Here is a 15,618-nt window from a genome sequence, read left to right on the forward strand (position 1 = left end):
GCGATCCGAAGACTACGTCATCTGCGGCTTCATCTTGGGTCTTGGCTTGAGCTAATCAGACTTGAGCAAAACATTTCCTCTGTTTAAGCTGAGTCCATGTCACCAGTCATCATGCAATCATAAAAGAACAAAAACATGGTAGAGTACATAGTATACTGGTGAAAAATAATAGGCAATTCAATTCCCAATACTTGTTGTTGGAAACTCGTGTTAGACGAAAATATTCTTTTCTTTAAATTTATAATGTTCTCTAATTTGGCCTATTCCTTGTTCTTTCTTTTGCTTAAACAGCTATTGCCTCCCTCCTGGAAACAATAAATTTTGCCGTTATGGTACTACTTTCGGCAACGTGTAATTCAGCTGAAGCTTTCTTTCCCCGATTCTGACTTCAGATCTCACAGTGACGAATATTTCTTTCAAATATACTCCTTTTCCGTATTGTATTCTTGCAGATAGAGTCTTCTATTCCGTTAATATATTAATATTTCCGTATGTGACGTTGAGTTGATCTTTTAATAATCTTATTATAAGCCGTGCAGCTTCCCTTGAACTTGTAGCTTTCATCAGTCACAAAGTAGTCAAGAATCGTTCTCTTTCAAATTTTTCCGTCCGTCATTATTTAACTCTTGAAATTCTTTTCCCTTGCGGCCGGGCGATATCGATTTATTCGATCACTACTCTGTGTACTTGCACCTGAAGTTATTGTCCGCCATCTTTGTCCACTGTATTCATTACATTGACGGCTGCTAATGTAACGTAATGGTACAGTACAAATAATATTAAAACAATATAATAGAATTTCCAGATAAACTATATTAATTATCCCTCCATTTGGAGCTAAGATGTATAGTCTGTTTGCCTTTACAACTCTTGAATTACCCACGTACAATTAACCATAGGAGACGATGATCGAGTCCTTCAACTTTAAGTGATTGCCCTTGTGCCTTATTGATGCACATATCAAGAATCAAACAAATGGGGAAACTGCAGATGTTTAAATTAAAACGGTATATCCGCAGAGATCGTTTAATTCGAGGAATGAATCATACACCCTAGGCATAACCAGTCATGATGGCGGCATCAATAATATTCGGCATCAGTTTCTTGACTGTGAGTCATAAGTTATTTCGTTGCAGAGGGAAGGAGTATTAATATTCCTGAGAAGGATAATCGGTGCCACAATTGTCCACTTCAAGATGTTCACGGGTAGTTGACAGCCTCATCTATATTACATGTTGTATCGATAGAGTTGGAAATCTTTAGAACACCGGATAATTCTTGTAAAATGTTGTTTGCTGATGATGTTGACAACTTCCATTTCTTAGAGCAAGAATTTATCTTTAACACAGCCACGCGTGATCAGTGAAATGCTGTACCCACCTACAACAAAAATTTCAGATCTGTGCGTGTCGTAGATTTGACTGGGCATCGCACACATACACACAGACAAACACTTCGATATTATGGACTGAATTTAGGTCCTCACGTCATTGAACGAAAATGGCTTCCTACACCATGGATTTAAAATGGCTCCTGGACTTATATTACCTATTTTATGTACGCTGCCTAGCGACGATGAATCTAGGCATTTAATCCTGGTGGCAGCAGGTTGGATTGCCGTAACACAACACACATTTGCCGAAATTAAAAATCCGGCTTTGAGATGCATTTGGACCTCCTTCCGTGTATGTATTGTGACCGTATCGGTCTTGTACATATTTATTTAATAATTATTTTAGGTGGTGAAAACTTTTAAGCTCCCTTGTCCATATTACAGAAAGTTGCATTAGGTTGCATCTGTTTGCACAATGCCTCTAACATGGTAAACATGAGAGTCCGTCATGGCTAGAGGAATCCCCAGAAAGAGAGCGAGATATGAAAAATGACAAGGAAGGAAAATCAATAGTAATAACTCCGCCCAATAAAAATGGCCGAAACATGGCAATAACAACGTGCAAGCTTGATTTGTATGGTAAGATTTTGAGATATGCATAACAATTAGTAAGGGAAACCTCGGCATGTCATATGTTTTCATAATAGACCTCTGCCAAAATTTGAGTTGTTTATAAAATGTTAACATGTGGAAAATTACGCTACCATTTGATTATATAACCACTAGTAGCGTCCCCACGCTAACTGACTATGCAAACTCTGCACGGGGGATCCCCGTAAATGCATAATTTTGATCATAAATTTTAAATAAACCGCCGATCAATGCGTGTTCCGCACATAACAAGGGTACTTAAGTGTCTGAGTCACACATTTGAGCGCATTACCGATGTCATACAACCCGTAGAACCACTAATATGAAAATAGGTGGTGGGGACTGATTGCCATCTATTGTTTTTGTAGGGGTAATATTAGAAAAGGGGCAGCCATGTTGACACAATATCCACTTGACGCGAAAGATTGAAGGCAGACCCCCAGTCCGCTGGTGTCTGACCTTACCTGTATTTGGGAGTGATAATATACATTTTGCAAATACGCGGTGTGAAAAACCTTGTCCAAGTGATAGTATTGAAAGTATTTAAGTAACGCGACCACGAGAACTGTGTTACAGTTTTGAAAAATTGTGTTTTTGAGTGACGCAACTTATTTCAAAGTCATTAGACTTGTTACAGTGAAGAAGAGGACCCTGGGATTATGAATGTACTCAGCAATAATAGAAGAGGATTCGAACCTGTGATCTACGTCAGCGCCATGAGACGCTAAACGACCATAAGGGCCTTTTCCTGGGCCCAAACCACAGATTTCATGACATGATGATAAGTACAGAAATATAAATATTTATCCAAATAAATGCATGGTTATGTAACATGTAGATCACATAAATTAGGTTAGTAATGTAAATTGCATGTATTCTTGAATTAGAGGGAGACTTGTGAGTGATCTTCATATTGTTTATATATTAATCTAGATGGGAACTGAAATTCTATTGTATGGGCTAAAATTTCAGGCCTGTAAAATATAAATTTAATGTAATGCATGTACGTGATTCAGGGCCGGTTCTACCATCTGCTGGTAAAGTGGCTGGCAGCTGCCCGGGAGGTAAACTACCTGGAGGTGTAAATCGGCTGGTACTTTGGCTTGCGTCCAACCACCTCCGCGCAAGCACTAGGTAGCTACCCGGAGCTAGACACCGACATACGAAGTTGGCTAGATTCATCTTCAGCGACTTCTCGCTTTTGAGTGTGGTACTATCTATCGTCAGATGCATGAAACTCATTTTGATTGTCTTATTTCCCTGTGCTTGCGTTTGCTTATTATCACCAAAAAGCCTAATAAGGGGAGTTTTAAGAGGTATGGACAACGATTTATGTCAAGCTTTCGTGATTTGAATCTATGATCTTCAATATCAATACCTAATTGGGATTAAAATCTTGAGATTACATTTTCTTATGCCCGTTATAACCTGTCATGTAAGGCAGCGTTTTTGAAAAGTATTCTTGTAGTAGATTGGTCAAGTCGCTCGCTCCATAATAGAAGGTACACAGGTTTTCATCGTATTTCTAATTTACATTTTAAAATGTATTTTCGTTGCCTGCCGTTGTTCTTAACTCTCTTTTACGTGCTTCCATATACGTAAGCCTATGTACACACACATCTTCCTTACGGACTTATTGCCTTTGAGCATTCTATCTGCAGGCTTTTGTGAATTGATTAAGTATCTCCACGATGCTCTATTTGCAACTAGTTCTGTGACCTCGTTTAGTTCCACATGCTTCCATTTATTGATAAAGCATTTCATTCTAATGTTTAACTTTATGAAGATAAAGTTGGAAGGTACTGTAAATGTAAAGAACTAATCGGGATAAATATCCATTCATAGGAAGAGGAATTCGGGAATGGAATAGTTTCCAATTTCTTCGAAATAATTTACAAAAAGACTATGTAAAAAACTAATAGGGAATCTGCTACCTGGGCGACAGTCCTATGTACTATTAATCATAACATCACTTTCTATAAGTAGCATACATATAAAGCAATTTCCTAGTAGACATAATATTGTGATTAAATATTTCAATGAAATATATTATTAACAAAAGAACGTATGAACGGAGGCATACAGATTAACACAACGCTAATAATGGAAATAAAAGAGATTCGTCATAATAAAGACTTGAACCTGCATACCTCGTATTACGAAGTGAGCATGTTAGCCATTACGCTATGAGAACACTTGAATAGTTAGGATATATACTGTATATTAAGTTATACCTCGTTTCTGAAAACTGAAAAAGTAGAAAACTAAAGCCCATTTGAAATGATTTCCAAATAGATTTTGATTTTATATCCTTTTAATGTTTCTTTACGAAAGCCTGACTTATAAAATGTGTTCCCTAAGCTACCGATGCGAGAGGCTGGTGTGACCGTTGCAACACAAGGGAAGCATTAATGTTCAAGATCCTGCAATACAATATCGGCCACTGTTACAGTATCATGCTTTTTTCAGTAAACTAAGCTAATTTAAGTTGTATGTTACCAAAAATACAGCTAATAATGTTCAACTCTCAAAACTTGCCCGGCAGGTAAAGTCTTATCGGGCCCTCGAAGTGGCTGATAAATTACGCGCCGGGTAACTACGATTTATGCTGCCGATACCGCTACCTGGGGGTGGTCGAACGGAAACATCCTTTTACGCGGAGGGCAAATTATGCGCTACTTTACCAGCAGGTGGTAGAACTGGCCCTTAATGGAAAAATATCAGTAAGTTGGAGAGTGCTTTAGATTAGGAGGGCAAAATATAGATTTGTATTATTGATGATTTCAAACCATGATATGTATATTTTTATTTTATGGAATATTCAAGCCTATTTTGGTAATGCATGGTAACAGTGTCTTCAAAATGCCACTATCGGCATAATAGTCATGGGGATAGCAAGGCACTATTGTTTTAATGTAATTTTGTATGATAAGAATATGTAGATGGCTGTATTAATTATGTGCGCAACTTGTGACAAGCCTGGACACGAACAAACGCCCTCCCATTTTAGATAAAAGTTTTCCTTTTATGTCAAGTATTTGTTTCTCTGTAATATTATGGATACGTTTAAATCCATATTTGATTTTTGTCTGAGTTCAAACTGTAGGAAAACATAGGCTGAGATATTCTATGTAGTTGGATTGATGTGAACCTGGACATTCTAAGACCATGGATGTAAAATGGAAAAGATGAATAGTGGCTTGATATTGAATTAAAGAATTGTAACAGGGCAGAGAATTAATAAGCCAGTGGAGCTTTGGAATATGATATGAGGATATCAGTTAAAATGATATTATTTACCATGATGTATTTTCAGGGAGACGATTGGTCTCGCCTTGAGTTTGTTGACAAGAAGTATTCTGCGGCCGAGCATTATTAGGTGTGGTTAGACGTTGCATGATTTATGATTTTAGAAAGGGTGCGTGCATTAGCACTTCCCTTGTGAGTAGGGTCACCGCCTATATTATTGTTCAAGCCTGTCCACTAAGACTGAATGCTTGGAGTTTCACATAAACCCGATTACATTTAAAAGGATTCTTTTCAACTTGTTCTTGTTTATTCCTATAAAGAAATTAAATAACTGGAAGGCCAGTATATCACTGATTTGTTGAACTTATGAATAATTGAGATAGAGTGTTTTGAGAGACCAGTTTGTCGATGGCAACCTGGAGATCATTGGTTCGAACTCCAAGGCAGACCATGGATTTTTTTGTCACACAATATTTCTTTTACGTTATACAGCCAGTTGCATGCGTATATTGTTTATACTTTGTTTTAAAATATGTGTACATGAATTCTGCTCCTTAAGTTGTGTTTAATTTTTTTTGTTTGGATTCCAAAATGTGTTCTGTCTCGTTATTTGTCATTGGATTCATTGCGATGTGAGTTCGATTTCTGGATCCGACATCAGTCAAATTTTTATTTTGATTTTGTCTACTAGTGTTTGCTTATTCTTTAGTTTATTTAATTAGTAGCATAATTAATTAGTTAGGCGACCACTCCAAGCTGTCTCCAATTTTTCGCATAGATAATTGTTTCTTGTAATAGTGAAGAAGGCTTGTAATGAGAACCGTTGCATTTACAAGGATATTTCTGTTCTTTAAAAGGATTTTGTACCGATTATTTAATGTAATACTTAATGTCATGTCAAAAAGGAAATGGAACGAATAACTACAAGATTTAACCGATAAATATTAACATATATGAATTACAGTGGAACCTTGGATTGCGAGCATAATTCGTTCTGGCAACATGCTTGTAATCCAAAGCGCTCGTATATCAAAGCAAGTTTTCCCATAAGAAACAATTGAAATGCAGATGATTCGTCCACAACACAAAAATATTTATTCGCATACCATTTCGAAAACAAAATATATCGGAAAACAAATTGTAAGTTCACTTAACCTTACCATAGAATCGTTGGTGTGAGGGTGACGAGAGATGACATGCGAAGAGTTACTGTGTAGCACGAATTTCACGAACGGAATCACTGCTATCTGTTGGTTCACTGGGATTCTTTTCTTTTCGTGCAACTTTAATGAGGAACCTGACCAATGACTGTTGCTTTTGCCTCCTTTTGAGGATTTCACAAAAATGTGACATTGCATTGTCATTGAACTGATTCATCGCCTGCACCGCTACAGCCTTATTCGGGTGGTGTTTCTCTACAAAATTTTGCACCGTTTCCCACATTTTGCACTTGTTTAAGTGACAGATTCCAATGACTTTTCCTCCTCCTTTTCCCCGAACAAGATCTCCTCCATAACATCCTTCAGTTGTTCGCGATACAAGTCCATCAGTTCGTTGGTCCTCAGTTCCTGGCTATGTTCTTCCACCAGCTCTTGAATGTCCACGTCTTTCACCTCCAGCCCCATAGTCTTCCCTAAGGACACAATTTCATCAACTTCGGTGGTTCACTGTAACCAACAATTCCCTCAAAGTCACGTCCAAGAACACAGTCAGGACACAGCTTTCCCCAAGCGGAAGTGATAGTTCTCTTGGTGACTCCATCCCCAGCTTTATCGAAGATCTTCAGGCAGTTCACGATGGGGAAATGATTTCTTCCAAACTCACGGAGGGTAAGGTTTCTTCCTTCGGTCACTTCGAAGCATCGCTGAAATAGTGCTTTGGTGTATAGCTTCTTGAAGTTCGAAATCACTTGCTGATCCATAGGCTGGAGTAGTTTTGAGAGGAAGGAACTTACCCTTAACGACCTTGAATTCCTCCAGTAAGTCGTCCTCAAGGCCTCAAGACGTGGAGGATGAACGGAAGCATTGTCTATAACCAGCAAGACTTCGAGCGGCAGATTCTTTTCTGAAAGGTATTTCTTCACTACAGGACCAAAGACCACGTTCATCCATTCAACAAAGGCACAGGGGAGGGGAAAAAGTAGGCATATGTGACGCTCATATTGCGAAACCTCACTCGCTTATCAAGTTACAATTTATTTAAAATGTTTGCTCGTCTTGCAAAACACTCATAGACCAAGTTACTCGCATTCCGAGGTTTCACTGTATTAAAAATTCTCACTGAAAGGAGTGACATCTCCAAATTTGTATTTAGTCCATCGGACATTATATATTTTGTTTTCTTTATAGTGGAATTATTCAGAGTTGATTTCAATTAATCGTGATTTTATCAAGGAATAATAAATAGGTTTTTAAACTTTTCTTTGCTTGTCATTTTGCCGGAAAAGATTGCATCTTAAATTTCCCTCCGTTCATTTATGCCTTTAAGTTAGTTAAGTGTTATATTATGATCTTTTGTTGTGAACGCACCATGGCCCTGGGAGGCTGTTGGTTTGATTCTTTGGAACGGAGGAGTGCAGTTGATCCTTGCACGGTCGAAAGAGCTTTTGCTCACCCATCACTTCGAAGTTTATTTTTCATTTTCTAGATGAGGTGACATTTGACTCTAGACTAAAAAGGTCCTATACTATCAAATGTCTTGGTGTATGGTGCTATATAGCAGTAGACTGAAATTATGGGGACAATGATGCTGTTATATGGTTCTATGGGGCAATGGCGTGGGTGATATGGTTGCAGTATGTATGTTAAAAATTTCAGATTTCTGCAGGCTGTAGATTTGGCTGGGCATTGCATGCATGCACGCGCACACACATGTGCATGTGCGTGCGCGCAGAGGGCCTGCATAACTGACATCAGGAAGTTCATAAAGGCAGCCATGTTTCCAGTTGTGAAAAGAAAGCGAGCTGGCGTGAGAACATCCGATCAGGTGACAGGGAGATGATACGTGGTGATTGATCGTCATAAATTTCTAAAAAATGAAAAATTAGATTCTCGCCTTCAAGAATGGCAGGCGTATGCTCAGTGTATGGTTGCACTAATCAGAGTAAGGTGTTGCGTACGTGTGGTGATTGATAATATTCCCTTTCTCCAACTTGTGATAAGTCGTCCATGGGCTGTAATAGTAGCACAACTCAAAAAATAAGAAATCTCACTTATTGCAGACTCCAGCATTGTCCGTAAATTTGTTTCATTATTATAATCTGCAAACTTCCAAGATAGTCCAACATAATGTCTAAAAATATACATTGCAGCAATAGTGACACATCCCAAAACATCTAGGTCATGGCTTCGGCAAGGGAATGAAGGAGCAATTTTTATTAACTGAACTCCTATAGAGCCATTTAATACCGCTTGCTCTTTATTCCATAAATTAATCATAAGATTACTTCATTTCACTCCTAAAGGAAACTTTATACTAGTTGATCTAAAAAACAATATTTTTTGAGTTGTGCCATTATTGCAGTCCACGAGCGAAGTGATTTCTTGGTACCTGTTTATCTTTTGCTTTTGAGAGTTCATTTTGTTGCCATCTGTTGTTGGTGGTGTATGATTCACTGAAGACTGATATTCAGGTTTATTTCTACATAATGATCCTAAAGGCTGTGTGTCACTCTCTGTGCCTTGTGCTTGTGCATTGGTTTGATGTACGGCTATTTCAATCAAAAGTAAAGTATGCTAAATACAGTATTTTACTGTTGTGTGTGAAATATTGAATGTTTATTGTAGATGTCAGTCGCATTAATATTTAAAATTAGGCTACACTTCATAAAGGACAACTCTCAAGGTTATATTTCAGCTAGTAATCTCAGAATGATAAGGTAACGGGAAAAAATAATATGTCCCGTACATTATAATAAATCATTACATTAAACAATTGTAGTGGTACTCATGGGGATGAAATATGTTTAAAAATATGATCAGAAAAAAGGTGTTTATTTTCCTTAATGTCGTACTAACATTTTGAACGATTCGGCGACGGAGGAATGGAAAAGCTAGGATAGGGAAGGAAGCGTTCGTGCCCTTAATTAAGTTACAACCCCATAATTTGCCTGGTGTAAAAATGGAAAATCATGGAAAACCATCTTTAGAGCTGCCGTTGGTGGGATCTGAACCCACTATCTGCGCGACCCTAACAGCACAGCCAACACCGAGCGAGATAGAAGGACGAGGTTGTAACCTATCGTAGGCTCCTTTCGTTTTAAGGATTTCTGCCATAAATACTCATTTATGTTGACGAATTTTGATGTAATTTATGCTTAACCACAGCAGCCAACCAGGTAACGCTCTTGATCCGATTTCATGGCCAGTTCGTATGTCACTGTACGACTATTCTCCTTATATATCTTTCGAACTACCCTATCATGATGTTGGCCTCGGGCCACAACATGGATGAAGTGGCGGTATCTGCAATCTATTATTATTAATGCTCTACGCTTTTGGTTAACGGTCTTCAATTTTGCAGCAGTGATTCTATAATGCATAGTTTCAACAATTTTTGTCATTCGAGAGCTATCGCTCTATGATGCAATTTTATTTGACGTAAACAAATATCACACGAGAACACGTTCACTTCCTTGCATACACTACTTTATTTACACTGTACGTCACAACACACAATTATACACAATAGTAAATGACACTATATACAACACTCAATAGCGGAGTACCCTGAAGTCGATTCTGACAAGTACAGATATCAACAACACTGACGCGCGTACTCTCCTGAATTCACTGCCTCACTCGAGTCCAATACTCAGACTCCACCTCGGAGCCCAACAGTCACTCCCAGTCCATCACTTGCCTGAGTCCCAAGAACTAAAAACTGCGAACTTAGAACTAAGAACTTCCTTCACTGACTGACAGCTCGATATTTATACCATTTGATCAACCATCTAGAATGATCGACTTCTGGAAGAGTTCTTACAACACTCTAATGAAACACACTCAAAACATCGATCGACCAGCTAGTCGAATGGGTACTCTAACTTTCCTTCAGTATTTAAAAATGTACACGGAAATATCTACAACATTCGTAATGACTCTATATGTATCTGGATAATAAAACCTTACAGTAAGTTTCCAGAACCCTTCATATACACCAAATTATAGTACAATAAGTATAACATACGAACATTATGGAATTTTCTACCGCTTTCGACTATCTAGATTTTGAGGTTAAACAATACGTATTTGAGGTTATACAATTTTATACTAGATATCTACAGAGAAACCATATACTAGTCATGTTTAACACTTAATAAAAGATAATTTACTATTAAATAGACTATAATTAAAATATATTAAACATAATAATTGAAGGTTTTACACCAGTTACCATGTCGTACCTACGACAGAGCCACGCCCCATTGCTTATGTGACACTGGGAACATGGCGGATATTCATTCAATTAGGTTCAGGCAGGCAGTGCTTGCGCCTCTGTATGTTATTCTAGCTCATTGCATTCACTACAGGAAGATATGTTACATTTCATTCCCACTTCCAGTTTCTGAGGGAGGGGTTACCCGCCATTTTGCCCATCTCTAACTGGTTCATTGTTGTGGTTTGGTAATAACACGTAGAGCAGTTCAATGAGAAATTCACACACGTGTAGCTAAAGATACCAAAGTCTTTTATATTATGCCATAATTTGTGAATTTTCTTCTTGCTGTAGTTTCTTAGATGTTAGGCTTTTCGTTACTTATGGATGCAATTTTTGCTACCTTCTGAGAGTACCTGTGCAACAAACTGTGCCCATTGGTTAGGGCGTAGGATATGTCCACAGTATACTCTGCCTCTCGTAAGAGGCCACTAAAAGGGGTAACCCTAGGCTGTAATCTTAAGACCGCAGAACCCCTAGCCATGTCTGACATTGCTTACATAGAGCTGTACCAGCTTCGCCACATTCATCTATCGGACATCACTTAGTCAACCCCTGAAGTCTTCCAATCCATACAGTATTTAGGTTGCGAGACCTAGCCAATCTTTTCATTTTCATACCTCCCTGAACAAAGGATATAGATGCCCATTTCATACTATGATACGACCCCAAAGTTGTTAGGTTTGTGAGACCTAGGGAATGTACTTGACCCGGTTTTACAACCGACCCTTCATGACACCAACCCTGTGTAGAGGGATGTATTGAATAATTAAGTGTTTCTGGAGTGGTTAGCAGTGTGCTGTGCTGTGTGTGTAATTTGAAGATCTGAAACAGAACCAAACGAACTAAATAATACTATTATTGATTTTATGTCCCAATAACTACTTTTAAAGTTTACAGAGAAACCGAGGTGGCGTAATTTTGTCCCCGCAGCAAGTTGTTTTACGTGCCAGTAAGTCTACCGCCTTGAGGCTTCGTACCTGAGCACACTGAAATATCTCTTCTACTGTCTAAGGTTATCAGCTCGACTGGCGGCTGAAGGCTGTTACGCTGGTTACTCAGTCACAAACTGCCCATCTTTATGGTATCGTTGAACAGTACATATTATTATTATTTTTTGATCTGTTTTGCAATGTTCGTGTCTTAGTCTTTCATTTCTATTGTAATCCCTTATGACATCCTTTTAATGCAATGCATTATGAATCACCTTATTTGTTTATTTATTTATTTACGAAACCATTATTTGTGCATCATTTTCACCTTTCTCAAATATCATATTCCAGAACACAGTAACTTCTCCAGATCCTGCCTACAGTAGATTCAGAGAAAATAAGCGTTTGTTTACCTACATTTTTCATGTCGTCGTGAAAACACATCTTTAGATTTCTCTGTCCGTGTATTTGGCCGTGCATCGCACACATACAGAAAAACACTTCTGGGTATCATGGATTGACTGAATATGGCTCCTCGTGTCTGGGGCTGAAAACGGCTTCCTACGCCATGGACTTAATTGGCTCCTTGACTTGTGTTCTCTATCTATCTTATGTACGTTGCCTAGCAACAGTGAATCTATGCATTTAATCTTGGTGACAGCACATTGGAGTGTCAAATCCCAATACACTTTTCCTGGTTTTTTGTTCATAACTCACCAACGAAAGCGAAGATGAAAATTCCCGCTTCGAGGTACATTTGGACCCCATTCCACCTACCTATGTTAAAAATTTCAGACCTACACGTGCTGTAGATTTGACTGGGCATCGTGCACGCGCGCGTGCACACACAGACATACACTTCCTTTTATTATTATATTTATTTACTGTATTTATGTGAGCAGTTCAATGACGATTGATCTAGCCTAGTTAGCACAGCAGAGCATACCTACTAATAACAGCTGGTTTTGTATTCAAATATGGATGTACCAACCATTACAGCAACATGGATTGGTAAAATTTGAAGCTAACAGCTTATATTCATACTACCAAGAATAGGATGTGTGCATTCTATCTCCAAAGTAGCATAATAAGGTGTCAGCTCAACAGTGTGTTTAGTTACATTTGCACTTCAGAATTTATACTCAAACATTTATCTCCAAGCATAAAAGAAGAAAAAACATTGAAGGTAAGGAAAAAGCAATTTAAAATGGGACAAGAAGGAATAATATGCATATATGAAATTATACTGGTATACTGGACACACTGATTGTGATACTTCTACTACCACATGCATTTCACATAAGACTACTAAAAATAATTATAATCAGAATGAACTTTAAAATCTGAATAGTGACAACAATTCTTCCATAATACAATGTTCTAAATGAGACTTACCAATGCGTGACAGACTAGGAATTTTTACTGCATAATTTCTACTTTCCTCTTCGTTATAATTTTTGCTATAGTACTCAATATCCAATACTTGACCATCATGACAAAAGCGTGGACAGTCAAGTTGAACATCAGCTTCTCTGAACTCGTTCAACTTCAGTTCTTGGCAAAAAGGTGATTCATCATTCCTTGGCTTTATCCTCATTCTCAAATCTGAAAAAATGTATTGCTGCCTTTATAATTACATATAGTACAAGTTATACAAAATTAATTTAAATTCTAAATTGACAAAATATAATTAATTTAATCCTCAGGAAAATAGTTCTCAATTAAGGTGGCAGATATAAAGTGATATGTACGGCCACTCAAAAAAAAAAAAGAGCACATGATATTGCGTAGCTTCCTCACAGGTACACTTGAATTGAACCTATGGGTATAACAGAAGGAAAGGAAATGGAGAAAGAACATTAATAAAGGATGATAATGGAGAAATCCTTCTTAACTGCTATATTAGGACCAAATGGAAAACATACTTTTCTGAACTTCTAAATGAAAAAAAAAAAAAAAATCATCCAAAATGGCAGTGCAAGGGAGTAAAAATAAAGATATAAATCAATAGCGGAAAGAAATCAGAAGAAATCACATATCTGGAGATTGACACAATGTTCAAGAAGATAACAAAATGGAAAGCATCAGAAAAAGATAAAGTATAAGGGGCAATCAAATGAAAATCGAACACCCACTACAACATGACCATAGAATGGTTTTATTCAAAAGTAATTACCGTCTGTTGGCTCTGAGTCTGGTGTTGTAACTGTGCTGCAGAGGCAGCAACCAACACAACAGCAGATAACAAATAACAACTTCCACTTACATAAAACATTATTTCTGCATCTACTGACATTTTCTGGCAAGGTTTCAGCCATTTTTATTACCTACCGGTGCTAAGGGCCACTTACAATTTTTCAACAGATGCTTCTGGCTCACTTGCTGACGAATTTCATCAGCGGCTTTGGAAAGATTGTATTCATGACAATCAAGTTTATGCTTGTGTTCACGCCCTCATGTCGTTGGCTTTATATTATTACCACTTTGGTTTTCCACTAATATTTTTATGAACTGTTTTAATTAGAATTTTAATAGAAGTTTTTGTCTCCGACAAGATTATAGTTTAATCATAAGACAGTTTTTTATTAGCATCTTTATATATTGCATCTTTTTCACATTTTTATGTTCCGAATTTTAATAACTGACTAAACTTTTAACTTCCACTTTTAATTTAGTTGTATTTTTGATGATTGTGTTTAGGCTGAAGATGCCCTTAATTGAGGGCGAAACATGTCCCATGTAACTAAGAATCTATTTATGTAACCACTATAAGTGAAAATATAAATAATGAATAGGTGGAACAAATTGAAACACCTTTATTATTGTTGAACTGTAAGTGGTATGCTCCGAGCTATCCGTAGAGCGATGGCGTGGAATGACATTAGTAGACGAATAAGTTTGAGTGGTTTCTTTAACAGAATAAAGATCACAATATGAAGATAATGTTGGAATTCAAGGGGACAAATTGGGGCAAATATTAATTTACAAGAAGGGAAGTTGGGGACAGGAATAACTTACCAAGGGAGATGTTCAATGAATTTCCAATTTCTTTGAAATCATTTAAGAAAAGGCTAGGGAAACAACAGATAGGGATCTGCCACCTGGGCGACTGCCCTAAATGCAGATCAGTAGTGATTGTTTTTTATTTTTGTAATGTCTTTCTTCCTGCGTGATTTGTCAGCTTTCCCAGATAAGGCCATCAATCCGCCCTATCACATCAAGAGTAATGGCTCGATGGGCCTAACCTGAACGCGCATGGACTTGCTGTGTTCGCGGTACACAGCAGTCATGTGACAATGAGTTTCACAAACTCCAGCATCCTCAGCCATCAGAAAACAAACTACACCTTTCTGCTTTTCTTTGCTTGCCTCCATTTCTACAGCTGGACGAATATACTACACCAGTCTACGCACCAACAAAGACATATCCCAACAACTGCATTCACCTGTGAGTTGTCACTATGCAGTTCTGCTCAGGGGGGTGAAACTCTAATAGGGCTTTTGCTTCCAATCTGAGCTAGCTTCAGGTAGTTTCAGTCTCTTTTTCTAGATGGCGCTGGACGTCATTCATAACGTGTAAATAGTTATGGTCTACGTTCTGTAGATGGCACGCAAGTAAGCATGAAATGAGCGATGTTAATAATTAATGGCAGTTTGTCTCGAAGTGAAGTATTTAAAGTATTTCAAGTCTAACCTCAATCAGTGGGCACTTCTCACAAATTTATTAGTCATAAAACGTCAAGCATTGTAGAGATAATATTGCTGAATTGCATCGAATTCGACTCTACCCAATCGATTAACCTTGTTCGAACTTATATCGATTCTAATCGATAGTTCCCATGATGCTACAGTAACAGTATTTGTGTTGTTTGAATTCCAAGTGCTCATGTGCTTGTGATGTAAATCTTAGTTCCTTGTGCTTGTTTATTTGAAATATATCTTCGCTAGTCCTCCTGAAATCCTGTATTTCCTGTTTGAGTACACATCAGGGGCTGAAAGCTGAATGGTTCTATTAATG

At 37.7% G+C, this 15,618-nt stretch overlaps 1 protein-coding gene across 1 annotated transcript in view; it reads right to left on the reverse strand.

The window, feature by feature from the left end:
• LOC136864409 (uncharacterized) overlaps positions 1 to 15,618 on the reverse strand; it is a 139,999-nt gene that overhangs the window by 57,872 nt on the left and 66,509 nt on the right. Inside the window, exon 4 of the mRNA XM_067141368.2 lies at positions 12,997 to 13,206. Within this exon, the coding sequence (XP_066997469.2) occupies positions 12,997 to 13,206 (210 nt within the window). The remainder of the gene's footprint in view (positions 1 to 12,996; positions 13,207 to 15,618) is intronic.

The sequence above is a fragment of the Anabrus simplex genome, chromosome 1, assembly GCF_040414725.1.
Source record: "Anabrus simplex isolate iqAnaSimp1 chromosome 1, ASM4041472v1, whole genome shotgun sequence".
Lineage (NCBI taxonomy): Eukaryota > Metazoa > Arthropoda > Insecta > Orthoptera > Tettigoniidae > Anabrus > Anabrus simplex.